Source organism: Plectropomus leopardus, chromosome 4 (assembly GCF_026936395.1).
Source record: "Plectropomus leopardus strain MGB_pleo_1.0 chromosome 4, ASM2693639v1, whole genome shotgun sequence".
Classification (NCBI taxonomy): Eukaryota; Metazoa; Chordata; class Actinopteri; order Perciformes; family Serranidae; genus Plectropomus; species Plectropomus leopardus.
This window is the reverse complement of record NC_142179.1, coordinates 8,709,683-8,729,709: the sequence shown is the minus strand read 5'-3', so window position 1 is coordinate 8,729,709 and position 20,027 is coordinate 8,709,683. Positions and strand designations below refer to the sequence as shown.

At 39.1% G+C, this 20,027-nt stretch overlaps 1 protein-coding gene across 13 annotated transcripts in view; it reads right to left on the bottom strand.

Moving 5' to 3' along the window:
• Window positions 1–20,027, bottom strand: part of kcnt1b (potassium sodium-activated channel subfamily T member 1b) — a 123,334-nt gene that overhangs the window by 44,829 nt on the left and 58,478 nt on the right. For 8 of the 13 annotated variants that reach the window (XM_088076470.1, XM_088076479.1, XM_088076472.1 and 5 more), the window contains 15 exons: window positions 19,397–19,450; window positions 19,245–19,293; window positions 18,969–19,028; window positions 15,752–15,826; window positions 15,417–15,500; window positions 11,684–11,778; window positions 9,628–9,808; window positions 8,910–9,074; window positions 7,880–8,016; window positions 5,961–6,024; window positions 5,567–5,675; window positions 5,355–5,463; window positions 2,870–3,019; window positions 1,284–1,519; window positions 925–945 (listed from right to left, as the gene is read on the bottom strand). In XM_088076470.1, the coding sequence (XP_087932596.1) occupies window positions 925–945; window positions 1,284–1,519; window positions 2,870–3,019; window positions 5,355–5,463; window positions 5,567–5,675; window positions 5,961–6,024; window positions 7,880–8,016; window positions 8,910–9,074; window positions 9,628–9,808; window positions 11,684–11,778; window positions 15,417–15,500; window positions 15,752–15,826; window positions 18,969–19,028; window positions 19,245–19,293; window positions 19,397–19,450 (1,589 nt within the window). The remainder of the gene's footprint in view (window positions 1–924; window positions 946–1,283; window positions 1,520–2,869; window positions 3,020–5,354; window positions 5,464–5,566; window positions 5,676–5,960; window positions 6,025–7,879; window positions 8,017–8,909; window positions 9,075–9,627; window positions 9,809–11,683; window positions 11,779–15,416; window positions 15,501–15,751; window positions 15,827–18,968; window positions 19,029–19,244; window positions 19,294–19,396; window positions 19,451–20,027) is intronic. The other 5 variants (XM_088076478.1, XM_088076482.1, XM_088076481.1 and 2 more) reach the window with 1 other exon arrangement.

Below are 20,027 nucleotides of genomic sequence, written 5' to 3'. Positions count from 1 at the left end.
ATGTTTGAGCATAAATGTCTGGTGAACCCAGAAAAAACATTGTATATATAAACAGTCTAAGTCTACAAACAGTCTAACCACCTTCTTTAGCTCAGCTCGGTTTGACCTTGAGGAGAAAATGTGTCGCTTTCTGAATCATGTGATTGTACTCGTGAGCTACAACAAACAACATGCAAACAGTGCTGACATTGTGTTTTTGTGCCTCTAAAACACATCATGTCTCTAAAACACATCATGTCTCTAAAACACATCATATTGACTGAATGTAATATGATGTATGATATATGCACAAAACATGTATCAGGCATATCAGATACATGATATACTGTATGTACAATACATATGTATATCATATTTTATGTGATAATGTGATTTTTATTTAAAATAGAAATTGCTAAGGAATTAAAGGAATACTCCACACACAAAATGATCATTTGTGGATCAATTACTCTCCTTGTGTTACACTGAATTTGTGAAGAAAACTTTGTTTTTCTCTCATGTCTCCATGGTGAATGAGGAATCCAAAAACTAAGGGAAATTATTCATGAATTGCAGTGAAAGAGGACCATGTTTAACAACAGTGAAACTATGTTAAAATATCCTTTTACAAACTATCAGTCTTGTGTAGTAAAATCCAAGTCTCATTTACCCAGTTGTATGCCGAGTACTTCCCAAACAAATGCATGCAAGAAAAACGTTTTTTTTTTTTTTTTTTTCACAAATTCAAAGTAACGAGTAATAATACACATGATGATTATGCATATGAAGTATTCCTTTAAGACAAGTGTTAGTTAAAGAATAATGAAATATCGCTGGGTCTTGCACAGAGTATTTATCAAACTCTCAATTGTAAAAATTGTACTCCATCAAATTACAGGACTAATATCTTAGTGTGCAAAGGTGATGTATCATGCACAGACTTACCATATGCAGTGGCTTGATCAACTTTTACAGGTCAAAGAAAAAGCACAACACAATAATGTCAGCCAAGAAAGTAAAAAGGCATGGAAGAAACAAATCATGCGTAACAGTCAGCGAAAGCATACAGCATCACCAAGGCAGCCGCCGCTCAGAAATGATCAGTGTGAGTGCAGTTTAGTAAATAAACAACAAAGCATCCATTTTCTCTCCGTACACGAAACCATTTCAACCAAACAAGTGTGAAATTGTCAGCAACCTGAATGTTTATACTCATAGACTGCAGTTATATTCTATAATCCTTTCTTTACCAACATCCCTACTTCTAAACACCATTTGGTTCTGTCTCTGGCTCTCGGTCTCACCCATGCTGGCGATGATGCTGTGCACGGGTAGCCTGGAGGGGGCGTCGTAGAGGCCGGTGACAGGCAGGCCCTTGCTGTGCTTTTCCTCCTGTTTGAAGATGAAGGCCGAGTTCTCCTCCTTGGTGATGTTGATGTAGTAGCAGGTGTCGGCGGCAGCCATGATGTGGCGGGGCCCGGGGTTCAGGAGGATGCTCTTGTTGTCCTCCCGCTTCACTCCGATCAAACACACACCATACCTGGGAGGTAAAAGGAGGTATGCAAAGTTTAAATGGGCTTCAGCTCTAAATGTTTTGTTGTTTTCCTGCAGGACTCGGATGATACAAAAAATGATTCTTGTCGAGATAAAAGGGACAGTTAACTCTAATATCAAAAATACATATTTATCCTCTTACCTGTAGCACTTTTAATCAGTCTAGTTCGTTTTACTTTGAGTTGCCCGTGTTGGAGATATGTGTCGTAAGGATGTCTGCCCTCTCTTCAATATAATGAAACTAGATGGAGAACTGTTTTGGGATCTGGATCCAGAGGTTCCCGCAGGACCCAACACAAACCTTGCAGAAGCTGGTGGTTTTATCTTTGCTGTGGGTAGGAGTGGTTGGTCAAATAATAAACTGCAGGTCCCATGATTCCCTGGAATACGACAAAATTAGGAGCACTAATCCATTAAAAGTTGGTCTTATTACTGATCCTCTCTGTGTGACTGTCATTCAGGGTGCGCACGAGCATGCAGACTCACTGGCCAATCACAACCAATGCAGATTTAACTTGTGCTCACGTCATAGGCTCTGCCATATGCTTAAAGCATCAAAACCACTGCGAACTGACTCATTTCACTTTAAAAAGATTGATAAATTTGGCCATATAACATTGAGATAGTCTAGATGAGCGGCATGATTGAATTATTCAACCTCAATTAAGTTTGTAACCGGCAAAAGTCACTTGATTTAGCATGCCCATTCTCATGCCCAGAGATAGTGGAATAAAGTAACAATAACCATTTTTGAAGTGTTATTTATGTTAAAATGTGACAGAGAAGGTGATAACAATTGCATTTTTTGGAGTAGGTTAGAGTTTCAACAGCAACTGGACTGCTTTACATGTTTAATCAGTGCCTCTTCTGCTAGCTCACCAAGCACCTCTGAGCCAGTTAACATTACAGCTCAGCCGAGGAGGACGCCATTAATGTTTACATCTCGCGCTGTTATTAGCATGAGCCTGTCGTCCATGAGTAGATGCACGCATCCTTCTGCGCAGTAATATAGTTGATGGGTTTAGTTCGGTTGGGAGAAAATAGTTCCTATATTAAACTGCTCACAAAAAGGTCTGTGGATTATCTTGAGTAACCAGGTCATGATTTTGGGAAAGAGACATTGCCGATGAGTTTTTCAAATGTATTTTTTTTGGTGCTTTAGCTCCACAAGCTGCCATTTAGTTCCATGATATTAGAGGGAAGACAGACATCTCTGCTGCTCACATCAGAGCAATCTAGGCTGATAAATAGTACGACAGCTAAGAGGAGAAATATGTATTAATATGTATTTTTGATTTTGGGCTGTCCCCTTTAAGCTTGCGGAGGTCTTACTAACTTCTTATGTGCGTGGAAGGAGGCGTAGGTGAAGCTCTTTCCATCGTACTCCCCAAAAAACTTGCTGTCACACAGGCGGATATGGTAAACCTCATTTCCAGAGCAGCGTCCGTACATCCTCTGCCACTGCTCCGGTGACATCTGCCCCTCCCTGAAAAAGCACAATCAGAATGATTACTACTTAAATGACAGTAAGATAAAGTTTCTGAATTTTACAATGAACTGATGGTAAATGCAGCCCGGTCTTAAAGGGCAAAGTTTTTCTTTTTTGACTCAAATAAATTTTAGAATATAACCATGTAGTAAAGAGTCATTTCAATTCATAAAGGAAAACACCTTCCAATCAAATGTAACTAATTCTGCAACTCAACAGCTCCCATTTCCCCACAGACAGATAAAGCTACCTGACCTTTCATGACAATTTCCATTTTCTAAATTCTAGTCATAATTATGAGCAAAACAGAAAAGGCTCTTAGGTTCATTTTATTTAGGCAGTTCGTGTTCCCCATAACGTTTAATCAATGTGATAACATTTAAATTAACACCTGCCAAAAAGAAGTCTATTCCCAGTGCTGTCACCTTGCCCCAAGGCAGTGCAAGTACCCTTAATGGAAATTAAAATGGATGTGCTGCGTCTTTGCTGAGGACAGCAGTGAAGATCTACTGGTCACCTTGCACAGAATATGGAAAACACAGCCAAATTTATTGCCTTGCAAGGAACCAGTCAATGTTTACTGACTTGACAGTGACAAGTTTCTGCGGTGGTGACGGTACAGAGGTAAAGCTCTGCAGAGACAAAAACCAGGTACAGTCTGTGTAAATGTAAAAAGCTGCTACAAGAGTTCCACTCATCTCTCTCTAATGTTAAATCACCAAGAGGGATTCAATATGTCAACATGAATAATGACACAAAGGGATATTAAACATTAACAGAGCTCTCAAAGCTAGAAATATTAAAAGTTTATGCAATAAGAGTATTTGTTGGAGGCTGAAGCAGAAATAATGTCATCGTTTCAGTTAAATCTCAATAGACGGAGACAGAGTACAACATCAGTTTGGGATAAACAATGTAAGGCAATAAAAAATGACACTTAAAGAAGGATGTTAAGCTCTCTTGTTAACATTTAAAAACATGTCAAGCCACACACAATTGCCAAGTGTCTATGGTCACTTGGTAACTAAATTGACATTTCAAGAAAGCTGTAAACTCTGATAAGGTTTGCCTGATAACTGAAAACCTACAAGTTGAGATTTAACACCGAACAAAATAAATCTGGTTTGCCTGATTTTTACTTTAGGCAAGATACGGCACTGCAAGAGGTTGTTGATGAATACATTTGCGTGTGCTTCTAGGTGGATCAGATGTTGATCATGATATAACGTGGTTTGTGGACGTGATATAAGGATGGTTTGTTGATGTGACTGCTGGGTTAGGCAAGCTATTTTAGCTGCTACATGATGACATTAACATAAGCATCTCAAATCATTATTGTAGACAAACAACTGGATGGAGACTGAGGCAGCGTAGTTTATCACCTGGAGCAACTTGAATTTCTGCCTAATTTCAGGTTTAGGCGCTCTGCTTCAGGGCTGCGTCCGACTCAGAATTCAGCAGCTGAATAAGAATATTTGGCGATTCATTTTGTTTTTTCCACATAAAGTTTTACAGTTTGAATGGGCTCAGCGGGATGTTCATAGTGTCAGTGGCATTCATGTGATATAGTAAACAAGCTAACAACAGATTGCAATTGTGCAACAGTTTTTGCCAACAGTAGGATATCAAACAAAAGCCTGTGTTGTACTGAGTTGCTGTGAGCTGTAAATTCATCACTCCTAAGCAGAATAGAAAATATAATTTTATCTCAGAGACTTATGATGCAGAATCTGTCGTTCTCTGTGCCGCTGCAGCCTCTACCAAAGAGTAGCGTGACATTTAAGAGTGCTGGAAAGTCTGGCTACTAAAACGTCCCCAAAAACACACACAAAAAAAGACTGCTGGACTTGAAGCTATCTCAGTTGACTGAGGGGTCTCTGACTGATGATTCGATCTCTGACTTTCAGGGTGCAGCCCTACTAACTTTTGCAGCTGTTGTCCCTCCAATGAAACAGGTCTTACTGCTATACTTGGTCTCGGCTGAGAGCCAGAGCTCTTATCTTATGTTTCTAGTCCTTAAGCTAAGCTAAGCTAACCGTGGTATCAATCTTCTCATCTGACTCAAGAGAAACTGAATAAGCCTATTTTGTAAGAGGTTGAAAATTAAGCTATTAGATTACTTCGGCTGTAAGTGCACTTTCTTATATCCGATAACTTTCAAATCACCTCAAGTGCAGAGCATGCATTATAGTTTGGTGAGAAAGGAGCAGGACCATGATGATAACTCACACAATAATAAAAGTACACACTGACAGGAGACAGCTACTATGGCTGTAATTCTGTAAACGCTTATATTAATTGCGGTTATTGTGAAATAGTATTGTGTACTCACTGTCCTCTGGAGGTGTGAACCAGGAGTGTGACTAAGGTAGACGTGGCGGGACACACACAGTTCAGCGCCAACATAGCATACTTGAACTCCTCTTCACACACTACATGATCTGATTGAAACAGACAAATTCGTAATATAGTATGTTAGACGAAGAAGCTCATGCGCAAGGAAAAGGAAGATAAAATAAAGGTTGGTAATCTTTCTACACTTACCTGCAAACTTGACATGGAATTTATTTTCGGGTTTGAGAATCTGGACATAGAGAGGGCAATTTGGAGCGAAATCTTTTGCAGCCCAAGCCCTTAAAATAGTCTGGTGATCCTGTGAAGGAAGAGATATCTCTATTTTACTCATCCCTCGACTAATTTGTTAATGCAATCTGAATTTTATGGACCATAAAGTTTGCCCCAGCGTGCTCCCAGTACTCAGTGGCAGGTCCGACAGGATCACGACATCATCTGAAAATCTCAAACTCTCTCGGCTAATTTATGAAGGAAGCAGAGTGTGAAGGGAAATTGCTCTGTTTAAATTATCCTTAGAGGGTTTACACTGGCAACAAAATGGAGCTTAGGACTGATTTGACAATGTCCTGTCGATGTGACTTACAGCAGCAGTTCTGTCCACCTCGTTCCTGCTGCTGAGGATGAAGCAGGCCTCGGCGTCATCCATCCTGAGGATTGACAGAGAGACAAACAAATAGAATTACAGACAGGCAGGCTTACGGGATGATGACTGTGAAGAGGACATTCAGTCAAACGTAAAATTAATTATTTGCAGAGATCAATGCTCTGAAGAAAAGCTAGGCAGGGATGATTACTAATGCCCTGTGACAAAAAGGTTAAAAGCTGCATTCTAGCATGAAAACAATCTACTGTTACTTGCTATTGGGAGTGAGCAACACACGAGGGGCAGAGATCATTCATTTGTGACAGAAAACTCAACTTGAAGAAAATGAAAAGAATGCAAGAAAATCTTTCATCACAGCAGGGCGGAGGAGTCTATGCAGCTTGCCTGGTTGGGTGATTTTATATATCTCATATCAGCGCGTGAAATGGCCCTAGCATCTAATCAGAAGAGAAAAGGGTTTGGAAAAGGGTATGGGCTCTTGGACAAATTTACGGTTTTAATTTCACCACCAGTGAGAAGTCCTTTGACCTCTTTTCACTGGTATCACATCGTAATCTGCAGAACATCTGCGGGCAAGCAGCAGGATCCCCTGAAGTGGCAGTAAAACCACGAATGGCAGGCTGGTGGTGCTGCTGCGATATTTTGAAGGGACAGAGGCAAAATTTTCAGTTGCTGTCTATGCATGTGGCCGTTGATGTGAGCAGATGATCAGTGTAGAGTGAAATCCCATTACACTGATGTGCAAAGCAGAGGGCAGCCAAGTGGACTTGTAAGTACCTCATCCTCTAACTGCACTTCAAGGACTTAAACTTTACATTTACATTTCAAGTAATTTAGAGATTCTTATCCAGAACCTAAAATGAATAAAACACAGATTACGTGCTAAACTCAAATCTTTCAAGGACATGAAACGCAGTTCAATGGCTGACTTTGCTACACATTAACACAAGGTCTACTAGTAGTTTTACGCAGTCTGATAATCAGATTGAATTACCATTTTGTGTCATTTTCTTCATCAAAGTTGGACATGTGGGCGGCGATTCAAAGAATCTAACGTCAAGATAAGAGGCAGCCATTTCCTATCAATACACTATTCTCAGCCTCTGCACTTTCATAAAGAACGCTGGAATCAGAGATGACACTCCCATCTGCGTAAAGGAGTACCTCACCCATAAAATCATCAGCTGTATATCATATACTCACCCAGTGTTACACCAAATTTGTGACGAAATCTTAGATTTTCTTGTATACCCTTACAGAGAATGACAAACTCATACAATTCTTGCTGAACTGGAGTAAAAGAGTTTTGTGTTTAACAACAGCAAAACTATATCAAAACATTAATTTACATACTCACACAACTTGTGCTGTATAATCCAAATGTCATTTATCCACTGCTTCCCCAACACATGAATTTTCTTAAAGAATACAATTTAAAATGCTTCCTCTTATGTGTAGCACGTCTTGATAAGTTTTTGTGTTTGAACTGCTCGGGCGTTACATTGTACGGAGTTTAAATTCACTCGCTTACCCAGGTGGGCTACTTGTGTGTATGTGTGTGTGTTTATGCTGAGGTGTTCAAATTGTAAGGTTTTAGTGAAAATGTGTGCGATTGGGAAGTATTGAGCATAGGACTACATAGACTTGGATACTGCACATGTTGATTTAGTTTGCTGTTGTTTAATGTGCACCCCTTTTACCTCAATTCATCATGAATATTCTCCATTTTTGGATTCTTCGTTCACTGAGAGAAAACAAAGTTTTCTTCAAGAATTCAACATAACAAAGGGTAAAAAGAAAATATACAAGTGGTCATTTTGTGGGTGAAGTAGCCCTATTTATGTGTTGTCTGAATGTAATGTAATAATGTAATGCATGCATGCTGTACTTTCACTCACTTGGCTCTCATCAGGTCCTGGTCTTTGAGGGCAGATCCTTGAAGGTAGATGACCCTCTGGGACCACAGAGGGATTTGGAGGATGCGGCGAACCTGAATGTCTATCTCTGTTGGACACAGGATCACCACATAGTAGTCCTGAAAACCAAGGGATATGTATGCATTTATATAAAGGTTTGCTATGCAGGATTTTCCAAAAAAAAAGAAAAAAAAAAAAAAAGAAAATGACTCAGAAGAAGTAATCTCTCCCAGTCATCACTTATGACTCACTAGAAGTTGTGGTGGTGTATATTTCTGCAGAAATTCCTCTCTCTGCCTGTGTTTGATTATTTTGTGTTTAGGACATCTCTGATCATTTACCCCGACAGCCCTCAGGAGAGGTCCAGGCTTTATAAAAAGGTATCGAGCAGTTGCCAGACTATAAGCTGCATACATCCAAGAGGCACAGCGCAGAAAAGAAACACAAATATAGTGAGGCAAAACGCCAAACAAGAGTGAATCTGGGATTTGCTCTACTTTCACTTTCGCTGGTGAACTTGTTTACAAACAGTAACTGAGAATGCATTATTCTGCAAGTTTAATGTAATGTATACAGGTTAAGTGTGTTGCTTTTACAGTGCATGTGTAAAATGAGGATTTTTAGATCTAAAATGCTGCAAAGAAGTGGCAACTATTGTGGAAAAATCTTTTCATGCATCTATCCTACTTATTCTACATTTATTCCACAAGAGGGCTTCACAAAATACTTTCTTATATGTTATAAAGTGGAAAAAAAAATGTAATCTGTTGTCATTGTGCTTATTGCATTACCATTCCTGTGCTGATGGCAAAAGGCAGCCTTGGTATTTCATGAAGATTTTTTAAAAATTATTTATTTATTTGTTTGACAAGGACTTATGCATCAAACATTGCTTCATATGTAAAATACAAAACAGATGCAATGCATACATGCATGTGGGGTATTAATACTGATCGCTGTACTTTCTTCACTTTCTGAAAAACTCCACTGTTTTCATCACTGTTTTTTGCACCTGTAGTCTTGGATGAGCGTAGAACTCGTTGAGGAAATCCATCAGCAGGTCGATCTTCAGCGAGCTGACACACAACACCACATGCTTCTCTGTCTGCGCCCGGTGTCGGCTGTAGTTCCCTCCTAACTTCTGGCTCTCCATCCATAGGTACGCTAGTTCTTCAAACTGAAAAAATGACAACAACATCGACGTGATGTCAAATACAACTAGAGTGAAATTATTAATAAGAGAAAGAAAGATTTGCTGTCTGGACACAGAGGGTGAAAACACTGGGGCGAAAACTGCCGATGCAGTCATTTGCCAGCAGCATGAGTTCATTTCTATTTCTCAGCCACTTTGCTCGGCGGGGATGATAAACACTTCAACTGATGAACATGTCTGTGATCTTTAAAAATAAATAACACAGCGAATAGGTTAATTTATCATGCAGCAAGTGTGAGCCAGCATGACTTGGCCTGAATTCTGAGTAAGACGTGATTCTTTTCGCTGCCAAAATGTCAGAGGAGTAACCCCTTCATAGAATTTTTATTTGCAGAAGCCTGTGATAGCTGCAAGAAAATGTCACTTAATATTTGATCATAGCCCAACGAAGGTCGGCAATAGATGCAGAACATCACAAGAATTCACGATAAGACAGGACATAATTCAATATTTACTAAGGTATGATGCACTCACTGCATGAGAGAAACATGAGGTTAGTCCACTTTATATTAGTTACCTGCAGTGGGAGCACCACCAAAGCGACACAGATGAGAATAACCACCAGCAGCTGGGAGGGCCAGATTCGTGGTGTGACGTCCCCGTAACCGACAGTGGAGAAGGTGACGATGCAGAAATAGAATGAGTCAAACAAGCTCAGGTGCTTCCCGGCTCTCTCTAGATGCTGGATCCCACAGGCTCTGCAGAGACACGAGGAATAACATGTGCTACATCAGCCATGTCTATGATACAGTGGTGGACAAAGCACACAACTCAATTACTCAAGTCAAAGTACAGACACTCCTGGTTAAATATCACTCCAATACAAATGAAAATTGCAGAGCCAAATCATTACTTGAGTTAACATACTGGAGCACTTGCTTTTAAGACAACTTAAATATCAGTACCTTTTGTTGTATATTATTGCAATACATTTACAGAACCTAATGACTCTAAAACAAGCCACTGAATGCACTGACTTGCTTGTAGAATAAAAACCTTGGTGAAAGTTCTGCAAAGCCTAAAGAAATGCCCATAAAAACACAAAGTGACGTGTTTTCTCGGGTTAGAATTCTTGTACACCGTGATGAAGTTTGTGTGCAGTAAACTGAGCAAACATTTAAAATGATACAGGTCATTCTTCATCTCAAAAACTTATGGTATGGCCATGGTCGATCTGGTGGAGAATCTATCATTATCTCCATCTCTTGCGGCCATCACTAACATCGCATAAACAAATACAGCTGCCTGCTGATGACCTCTCCTCTCTACCTGTCTCTACCGATATGCAGCCCATTCTGAGCGACACGTGTTCAAGGTAGCGGTACGGGAACATCACTTCGACAAACAAACCACAAACAGAAATGCATGATCACAGTTTATGGACTTTTGCATTTGAAAAAAAAAAAAAATCTTCAGCTGACTTCAAACTAAATGTAACGAGTAACTAGAGCCTTTGTAGAAATGTGGTATGTCAAAAGTAAATTATTTTTAGTCTTTAAAATGACAGGAAGTTAAAGTAATACGTTTTTAAAAAAAAATTACGTTTAGTACAGATACTCAAAAACTAAACTTAAGTACAGTACTTAAGTAAATTAAAGTATGTAATCTGCTTCTGTAGTTTTATTGTGGCAGACTGAGCATCAAAATTAAGTTTGCCCAAGATCAAAGGGCACAAGAATAATAACAGATTCGTCTCTGATTAGTGCGTCATTCAAAGTGACACCATCGATCGCTCTGCCAGCTTCAACTCCCTGCTTCTGCTAATTTATCTGATTTTTTCCCCTCATTGATAAGTTGGAGATTTAATGAAACCCTGAGGCTGAGGAGAATGACTGGACTGAGTGGAGGAGGTGGGTGCTGGCCAAGGCACAAGAAGGCAGTTAGAGAGTTAAAGGTCTAAGATGTGGAGGCTGTGATTAAAACACACTGGTGTTATAAAAGTGGAAATCAATGAGGCACAAGAAATGAAGAATGATTGGGGAATAAGAATGGCCAAGTGTGTTTTTCTCTCAAGTTAAGACTTTTAACTCCTGTTGTTATTGTGTTTATACACAATTCACTACTGCTCACCTGGATTTTTGGTTACAAAATAGTTAAAACCTAAAGATAAAAAATGTCAAGATCTTTTATTTATTTATTTTTTTTTTGTATTTACTTTAAAACTTTAATTGATAGCACACAATTTGCTTCAATCACTGAACTCAGCCAGTGTATCTGGGACAGGCCTTTAATTCATTCTGCACAAAACTTTTGCTCGGCTACGATGGTAAATACTATCAACTTGTTTATTTATGGTATCTTTCAGTCAAATTTCATCTTGCCAGAAAAATCTCACCACTTAACCAAAACCAGCACAGCACAGTGCTTACAAGACCTACATTTTCAATCTCTGCTATTACAACAAGCATACCTTCTTCTCCCAAATAATCTACCTTGTCTGAGACATGCACACTACCCACTGTGCTGGAGATAATGTTTTCTGGGCCACAGTTCAGGGAACAGATTTTGCAGTGGGGGTCAGTAAACAGGCCCCAAATCCTGTCTGTGACAAACAGGAACACAGGTTCACTCACCCAGTGAAGACCAGACACAGTAAGGTGCAGATGAGGATGAAGACCTGGTTGAACATGGCAGAGTGGGTCCTCTGGATGGCACGATGGAAGTCATTCTGGACAAATGAAAAGAGACAGCCAGGTTTTACTGGTTTTAACAGATGACATCACATCAGTCCAATCCTGGCCTCTCCGGTCTGGCTCCCTGTTTATTGTAGAATTGATTTTCAGATTTTACAGATTACTTTTAAAGCTCATCTGGGTCTGGCCCCAAGCTACATAACAGAAATGTTGACCCCATATGAAGCAGTTTGCAGCCTTCAAGTCATTTCAAAGAAAAGGCTTAAATCTAAAAGTGAATGCGACTTTGCCATCGGGGCCCCTCCACTTTAGAACGAGCAGCCAGAGGAGATAAGGCTGGCAAAATCAGTGACTTCTTGTAAATCACCTTAAAACCCATTTTTATAGACTTGCTTTTATGTCATGTCTATTTATGTTGTATAATTTATTTCCTGTTATTTGTGGTTTTATTGCTTTAAATGCTTCTGTTGTTTTTGGTCTTTTTATTTGTATTCATTTTATTGACATTTTGCATCTTGCAACTTGTATTATTTGTCCTCATGTTTTAATTTTTTATCCAAACTCTACCTGAGTTTTATCTCGCTTGTCTTCAGTAGGACTGTTTGGCTTTCTGTTGTTGTATTGCCTTCTAAACATCCATTTCTGCTTTTTCTTTGCTTATCAAAACACTTTGTAAACTCTATTTGGTGTTTTCGAAAGTGATATATAAATACAGTTACAAAAAAAAAAAAACAAATGCAACATTTGTACAATACTAGAAAATATCAGCAACTATCATTTTATCTATCTGTCACACATTCTTTATCCGTATCCAACTTCAGAATCCTTTCCCCTTCGGATGAACATTTTATTGTAATACGATGCTATCTCCCTCTCGCTCTCACGACTCATTTTCAGTTGCACCTTGTTAACATGTTCTGCCTGCCACCGCCTCCCATCACCGCCTCGCCAAACTGTCCCTGCTTTCTCTCCATGTGCTTGGTCTGCTTGGCCTCAGATTCCACCATCTGCCCAACTGCCGGCTTGGCGTGAGGCTCTCACTCTGTCATGGTCTCATCTGTGTCACAGCGAGAGAACACACTACACCAGTTGGATATCATCTAATTGCTTTGAATTCCTTGTACCCGTCACTTTGCACCTAGTTGGTAAATCCAGGACAATATTGATACAACAACACCAGAATCCTGTGCTCCGGGGTATTTTTTTTTTATCCTCTCTGTGTTTCTGTGCTGCATTGCAGTGTTTTCTCCTGTTTGGTTTTACCTGCAGTTGTTGTTGTTTAAATGTGCTGTGCTCTCCTTATAGATTTAATTTATCATTTTTATTTACAGTAGAGGAGTACAGTATATTAAGTATTTGCATGCTTTGCAGTTGCATCATTATCCCCCTGCAACTGCAGCTGGTTGGATAATGAAGACAACTGAATGAGTAATAGCTAGCGCTGTAGGTAGCTATTACTCATTCAGTTCAAGCAATCAGGTAAGTATAAAAGACAGTTAATGTGTGTGGTATTGTGCAATGCTAGTTTTATATATTACTATGGTTATGAGAGTGAGTTAGGTCAATCTACATTTTGCCACCATGTACGTGCAAGTGTAAAGTAAAAAGATATCAGCAACAGTATTATGGTATTTTGTTCAGCGGTGGGTTTATTGATTTGTAACATCAGAAATGTGGACTTACAAGCAGAAGAGTGTGACACATTTTGACAAAAAGAAATTAAAAGATTGATGAATGAAATTAGGCATAACGTTTGTGGCAATCAAGACCTTATTACCTTATTATCCCCTATATGCAGGGGACTAGTATTACCTAGGGATCTTTGGTAATTTGTAATTATTGCGAAGTCGCCTGCGAGTTAATCGCATGTGCATCTACCATGTCTGTAATTTGTCGGGTAAAAATTGCAAATTACTTCAAACACAGAGGTTGTTTGATCAGTGCATAATAGCATCTTCATGATTGTGATTGAAGTTTTACAACTTTCTTCATGGCTCTTTTCTGCCTCTCTCCTGGGTGAAAGAATTAAACAAGGCTGCACTGGCAATTATAAATTTAAGCTTTGACAGCATTTTGGGTGCAGGAGACTCACCTCGCTACGCAGCATGGAGTCAGCATGGGTCAGAGAAAAATCTAGCTCAAATCGTTCAGAGGAGCGAAGTCTCGCAAGATGATGAGATTGATAATATTTGACAATGTGTGGAAGAATCTGTTTGGTTTGTTTAACTCACATTAAAAAAAAGAGGTTAACATTGTATATTGCTGCTAGTAGTGCGATGTAATATTTCTGTGTTGTGAAGTGTGGAGTTACAAATGACTGTGCGCATCATACCTGGGGGATAATGTCAGTAGATTTGAGTAAAATACAGACTTTTATTATCCTCTTCAAATGTGCCATATGAAACAAAGATGTAGGGGGTGTATATTCTAAATATCTCAATGGTTATTACTGTATAGTGAGAATAAGGCTTAATATTGTTAATGACTTTTAAGGCCTAATGTAATTTTAGAAAATACATTTAAGACATTGTAAGACTTTTTAAGGATCTGCAGGTATGTGCAATGTGCAATCATATTATTATTTTCTTGTGCAATTTGTGTAAATTAGTATAAATATTGTTTTAACTACTGAATTTTATGTCTTGGTTTTTTACTATTTATATAATTTTTTTGCTTTATTTATCTTGTCCATACCTGCTTTCATGTCCCTTTGCTGCTGTAACAATGCAAAGTTACCTGCTGTGGGACTAATAAAGGATTATCTTATCTTATATCACAGCTTTTCATATCTTATCATAGGACGCCTCACAGCACGAGGTTCCTGGTTCGAACCCAGGTTGGGGACAGGTTCGGACCTTGGGCAGGGGAGCTCTTCTGTGCGGATTTTGCATGTTCTCCCCGTGTCAGCGTGGGTTCTCTCCGGGTTCTCCGGCTTTCTCTCACATTACAAAGACATGCAGGTCAGGTTAATATTGACTCTAAACCCGTAGGTGTGAATGAGAGCGCGATTAGTTGTTTGTCTCTATGTGTCAGCGATAGTCCGGGATAAGCTCCAGCTCCCCCGCGACCCGTACGAGGACAAGCGGTTATGGACAATGAATGGATGAAAAATCTAATATTATCTTATCTTATCCTGTCATACATGTAACCATCTATAACAGATATTCACCTTAAAAAAAGCTGTAATATAGATTTGTGTCTTTTTAATCTTAAACTAAAAGTAAAAAGTCTGAATTAATTTCATCTATTCAGGCAGCTGTAAAAAAAACATCCTCTATCTCTGAGCCCTTTTATCTCTTCTTCAAACACGATTAATTTCAGCAAACCTGAATTAAATGGTTGGCGTTAATCCTAATAGCCAGCTAATTTGACAGTGAGCTAATTTATCTTTATAAACAGCATTAATGATAACAAGGTTATAAAAACTAATGTAGCTAACACTTGCTTCAAAAAGACACACTGATTTTTGCACAGTGCCAGCTCAATTGAATTTTGTCCAGACAGCTAAATTGTATAAACCCACTCAGCCCTTATAGCCGGAGTTACTCATGAGCTGAGGGCCTCCACAGCACAGGAAGTATAATGTACCCTCAAAGCCCTCAGTAGTGCTCTCTTTTATGCAATGCAGCTTCAATTTATCCAGTACTACAAACACATTATTGAAAATACTTACGATCATGTTCTCCAGGGCTCCTTTGGCGAGCCAGCAGTTAAGAAATACAGGAACAAATATGTTTCTTAGTGGAGGCCAGAAGATCTTAAGGAGGAAAGGAAAGAAAGAAGAGAGAGAGAGAAGGGGTAAAATAATAATCAATCAACACAACTGCGATAGTATAGGAAATCATTACATTAATATGCCCCTGTATGAGGTACACATGGTATTGGGGCACTGACAGCAGATTATTGGCTTGGTTGGTGAAAAACACTACCAAAATCACCTTGAGCCTGTGCTAACACATTTTTTCATGAAACATATTGACTTCTGAGTTGATTAAAGGAATAACTCACTGTGATTATAAATGGCACCGAATTGATCATCTCCAATATGAAGGATATCTGGAAGATCTGCTCCCAAATGTTCCCCTAGAAAGGAAATTAATGGAAAATAATTCAGTGAGAGTGCAGATTGTTTTTGGAGAAATTCCAGTAATAAAAATAATAATGACCATTAGAGGAAGTCAGGTGAGACATGAAAACAACACAGACAATAGGGCAACAGTTTTTAATGTTGTGATTTGTACAACTACATTACTCTAATGGGTGAGAGCAATAAAATTAAACATTCATCTTTGATATAAATGATTTTAGCATTGATCTGAGATTATGAAAGCTGGAGACTTTCGCCTGTTTGTTCTTGAGGCATTCAAAGAAACAGCTTGCTTGTTGAGCACTTTAATGATGCTTAGCTACTGTATAACTGAAAATAATTATCACGGTCTTTGTAATTAAAATGTCTCTTTACCACAAGTGCATTTTCTCAGACTGTATGACTTTTCAAAGAGTTTTTAAACTGCTGTACATGTGGTCTGCTGTCTCTGCTCGTGCTTTAAGACATTTGTTATGTAAATTCAGTTTATCAGTATCCTCCCATAATTAAATGCTGGATTATGTATTCAATAAGGCAAAGGAAGTTTTTTTCCAAATGACAAGGAAAACAAACTAGTTTATTTTGAAGAGAAACTGCAGTTTGGATATTCTGTATGAGGTGCTTACACATTATCAGTGTTTCACATACAGTAATGTCTGTTGGCATCCACCCAGTTTGGAAAAGCAGATAGGAAAACTGATAATGAAGCAATATACCACTGGGAGTGGGGGCAGCCATCTAAAAAAAAAAAATAGTACACAATAATATTTTATATTTACCTTTCTATCAGACAGGGATTTATGAAGGGGAACTGAAGCTGTTATACAGCTCTCATCAAAGCTGGAGCTGGTGGTCTATGTTGCCTGATCAGTTATTTTTTGCATTACTGTGTGACTTTGGCATTCAAAAGGGTACATTCAGATCCACTAAAGTCACACAATAACACAGACAAGCTAACTTACTGAGGCAGCAGCAGACCAGCAGCTCTCGTGTTCAGCTATGTTAAGTATCTGATCTTCTCAATGGAGTCTGGCTTTGAAGAGAGCGATAAACAGCTTCAGAAATTGCCATCTGATGGCAAGAAAAAGCAGTGAAAATTTTCTTATTATATTATATTATAATTATTATTCTTAGGTGGCTTTAATACATTTTTGCTGACCCGATCACAGCAGTACATTGCTTAGCTTCAGTGTTGGTACTCCTGCCTGCTTCTCCAAACTGTGGGTGTGCAGATCACCATCTACTGTATGTAATTCATTTATTAAGGAGAAGTACCTCATACAACCACACGTGATGTGGACTTTCCCTTTCATATTGAAAATGTTGCAAAATGTAGACTTTTTCTTCAAAAAGGCCACATAAAACAGTAAAACAGTACATGCAGTAAAAGTATGGCTGCAGCTAACTGCACAATCAACGAGGGGCTGAATACTAATCACAGTGCAGCAGAGTTTACGAGGTGCAGGTCAGTTGTGGCTTCAGTATATGATGAAGCTCTTCAAAAAAAGTTCTCAACAAAAGAATATGAAAGTCTGTGACACCAAAACGTTTTACAAGGCTACATTTTATCACCAGCTGAAAGAAAGTGAATTTGTTCCTCATAAAATAAATGCAGTACAAGTCCCTAAATGGCCTTCTGAGAAAGGAAAAAAGACATGGCAACACATAAAAGGATAAAAAAAATTTGCAAATAATAAAACCTAGACCAAACTTCAGAGGATCACCACAGGGGAGGGAGCTGAAACCGACGGAACAAAATGTCTGAGACAATACCAGGTCTCAGAGCAGCAAAGCTAAAACTAATATTTCCAAACAAAGAAAAGCTTCCTGGCAAATGCAGACTTCATCTCCAGAAGATGTGGGTGGTGTTAATACAACAGGTGTCTTCTGCATATTTGGTCCCCATATTCCTTCGATCTGAAGGTAATTAAGGCTTATTCTATTTAAATAGAAACTGGATGAGCTTTTCTTCTAATGTCTTCATGTTAAATAAAGCAACTAAGCAGTACACAGATTGCAACGTTATGCAACTTGGAGGTTGCTGCTATAGATAAAAGGGTGAGTACTTATCAAAGAATCAATTTTAAAGGTATAGCAAGTTAAGATAAGACAGGAGGGTAAGAAACAGTCACGTGTTTAGGAATTACATCTATAATAGGATATATTTGAAACTTAGGATATTTTTCTGTAATGAGGCCCCTGGAGTGCATTTTGTTGTAAGGGCTTTGTAATATGTTGTAAAGTCAAGTCAATTTTAATAATAAAGTCCAGTATCAAAAATCATCATTTGAGGGCTTTACATCATATAACATCCCTCTGTCCATAGACCCTCACAGTGAATAAGGAAAAACTCCCCCCAAAAACCCTTTAACAATGAAAAAAGGTAGAAACCTCAGGAAGAGCGACTGAGGAAGGATCCCACTTCGAGGACGGACAGACGTGCAATAGAGTTTGTGTGCGCAAAACAGATCAACATAATAAAATTACAGTAACCCATATGAAAAGAGAGAGAGAGAGAGAGACAGTATGTGTGTGTGTGTGTGTGTGTGTGTGTGACAGAGAGAGAGAGAGAGAGAGAGAGAGAGACGGTGTGTGTGTGTGTGTGTGTGTGAGAGAGAGAGAGAGAGAGGCACAGCATCCACCTCATTAACAGACTGTTTATTACTGCGTCGGACAAAAATCCTTCTGCTTATTTCTGCTCATTATCAGTGTAGCAATCTCACACAAAGACTGACACTTTCTATTTTAGGGAATTTGAGTTATTTCCATAAAATACATAATACTGTAATCACTCACTACTCTCACAGTCCTCCTTTCAAATGGATATGAACCGAGGACCACAGTGCACCTTTAGAGGACTCGCACAGATGAAACAAAAAAGCACTTCCAGCCCTGCAAGCTGGTTTATGTAACGTGTTTCTGAGGCTGAGTGCTTGATGTCCGGGTCTAAAATTAGTGGCAAAAGTCGTCTGGCCTCGTGTCTGTAATAGGTGCTTTGGCCCTGGTGCTTGGACAGCACACTGAAAGCTGTCGGCCCAAGAGGGAGAACAAATGGGCCGTGCTGGACTTTGATCAGACAGCTGTAGGACATCAGCATGGATTAGAGAAAGAGAGAGAAAATGTGAACCAGCTTCTTACCTTGTAGCTGAGATATGTGATAAGCATGGTCTCCAAAAAACTGATTAAGGCCACTGTCACCTGAAGCAGAGAGGAGAGAAGCAGATAAATAAGCGCAGCAGGTGCAATCTCATCTCCTCTGGCTGCTCAACTTTCACTGAGGAGCTCCTTCACTCTGCAGTGCTTTTATCTAATGACTGACTGCTGCTGTATTTGGGTTGAATCCTGCGTTATAATTCAGTTCATGTGGTGGAATTTGATTTATGTGCACTTTCAGTGGAGCATTATCACTCTCACCTGTATTGCCCATACAGGTTCCCGTCTGGTAACCCAGAAAATCAACGACCTGTCAGAAACCATATGAAAGTTTTCCACACACTTCAATGCACCTCTATGTAATTTAAAAAATGAACAGATTACAGTTTGATGCCATTTTGACAGAAACATACCAATCGATTCCATCCATCTCTGTTGCATTGTTGCTGCTGTTCCGACATATTGCACTGTGGGGAAAAACAATAACAGGGGAAACACAAAAAAAAGCATTAATGTGTGTGTATGCGAATGAAAACACACCCGCTGGGGAACATTCCCATCAGTTGGTTTGTTGCCAAGAAGAACAAACCAAATGTGTCTGGAAAAGCTGCTGTCAGTGAGCACAATACAAACAATCCAAAACTTCCAAATGACTGCGCAGAGGGAGCAGCTTACACACACACGCACACACACACACACACACACACACACACACACACACACACACACACACACACACACACACACACACACACACAAAAACGAGAATAAAAACACTGCATCACTTCAAAGTAAATAAGAAAACTTTATCCACAGGCAATCTAAAAGTCCCCCCCTCACTCAAAAATGTTTTTTTCTCTTGTGTTTATGTCCTTTAAAATGTTTCACCTTGACTATACTGGCTTGTAACTGTTCAAAGGTTGTCACTAGAAAGCTGTTTTCACCTTCCTTTATTGAAAGGGGCAATGTCTGCCCTAAAATCTGAGATATAAATGTATGCCAGGCAAGCGAGATTAGGTATGTCATTATGACAAAAACCACTCG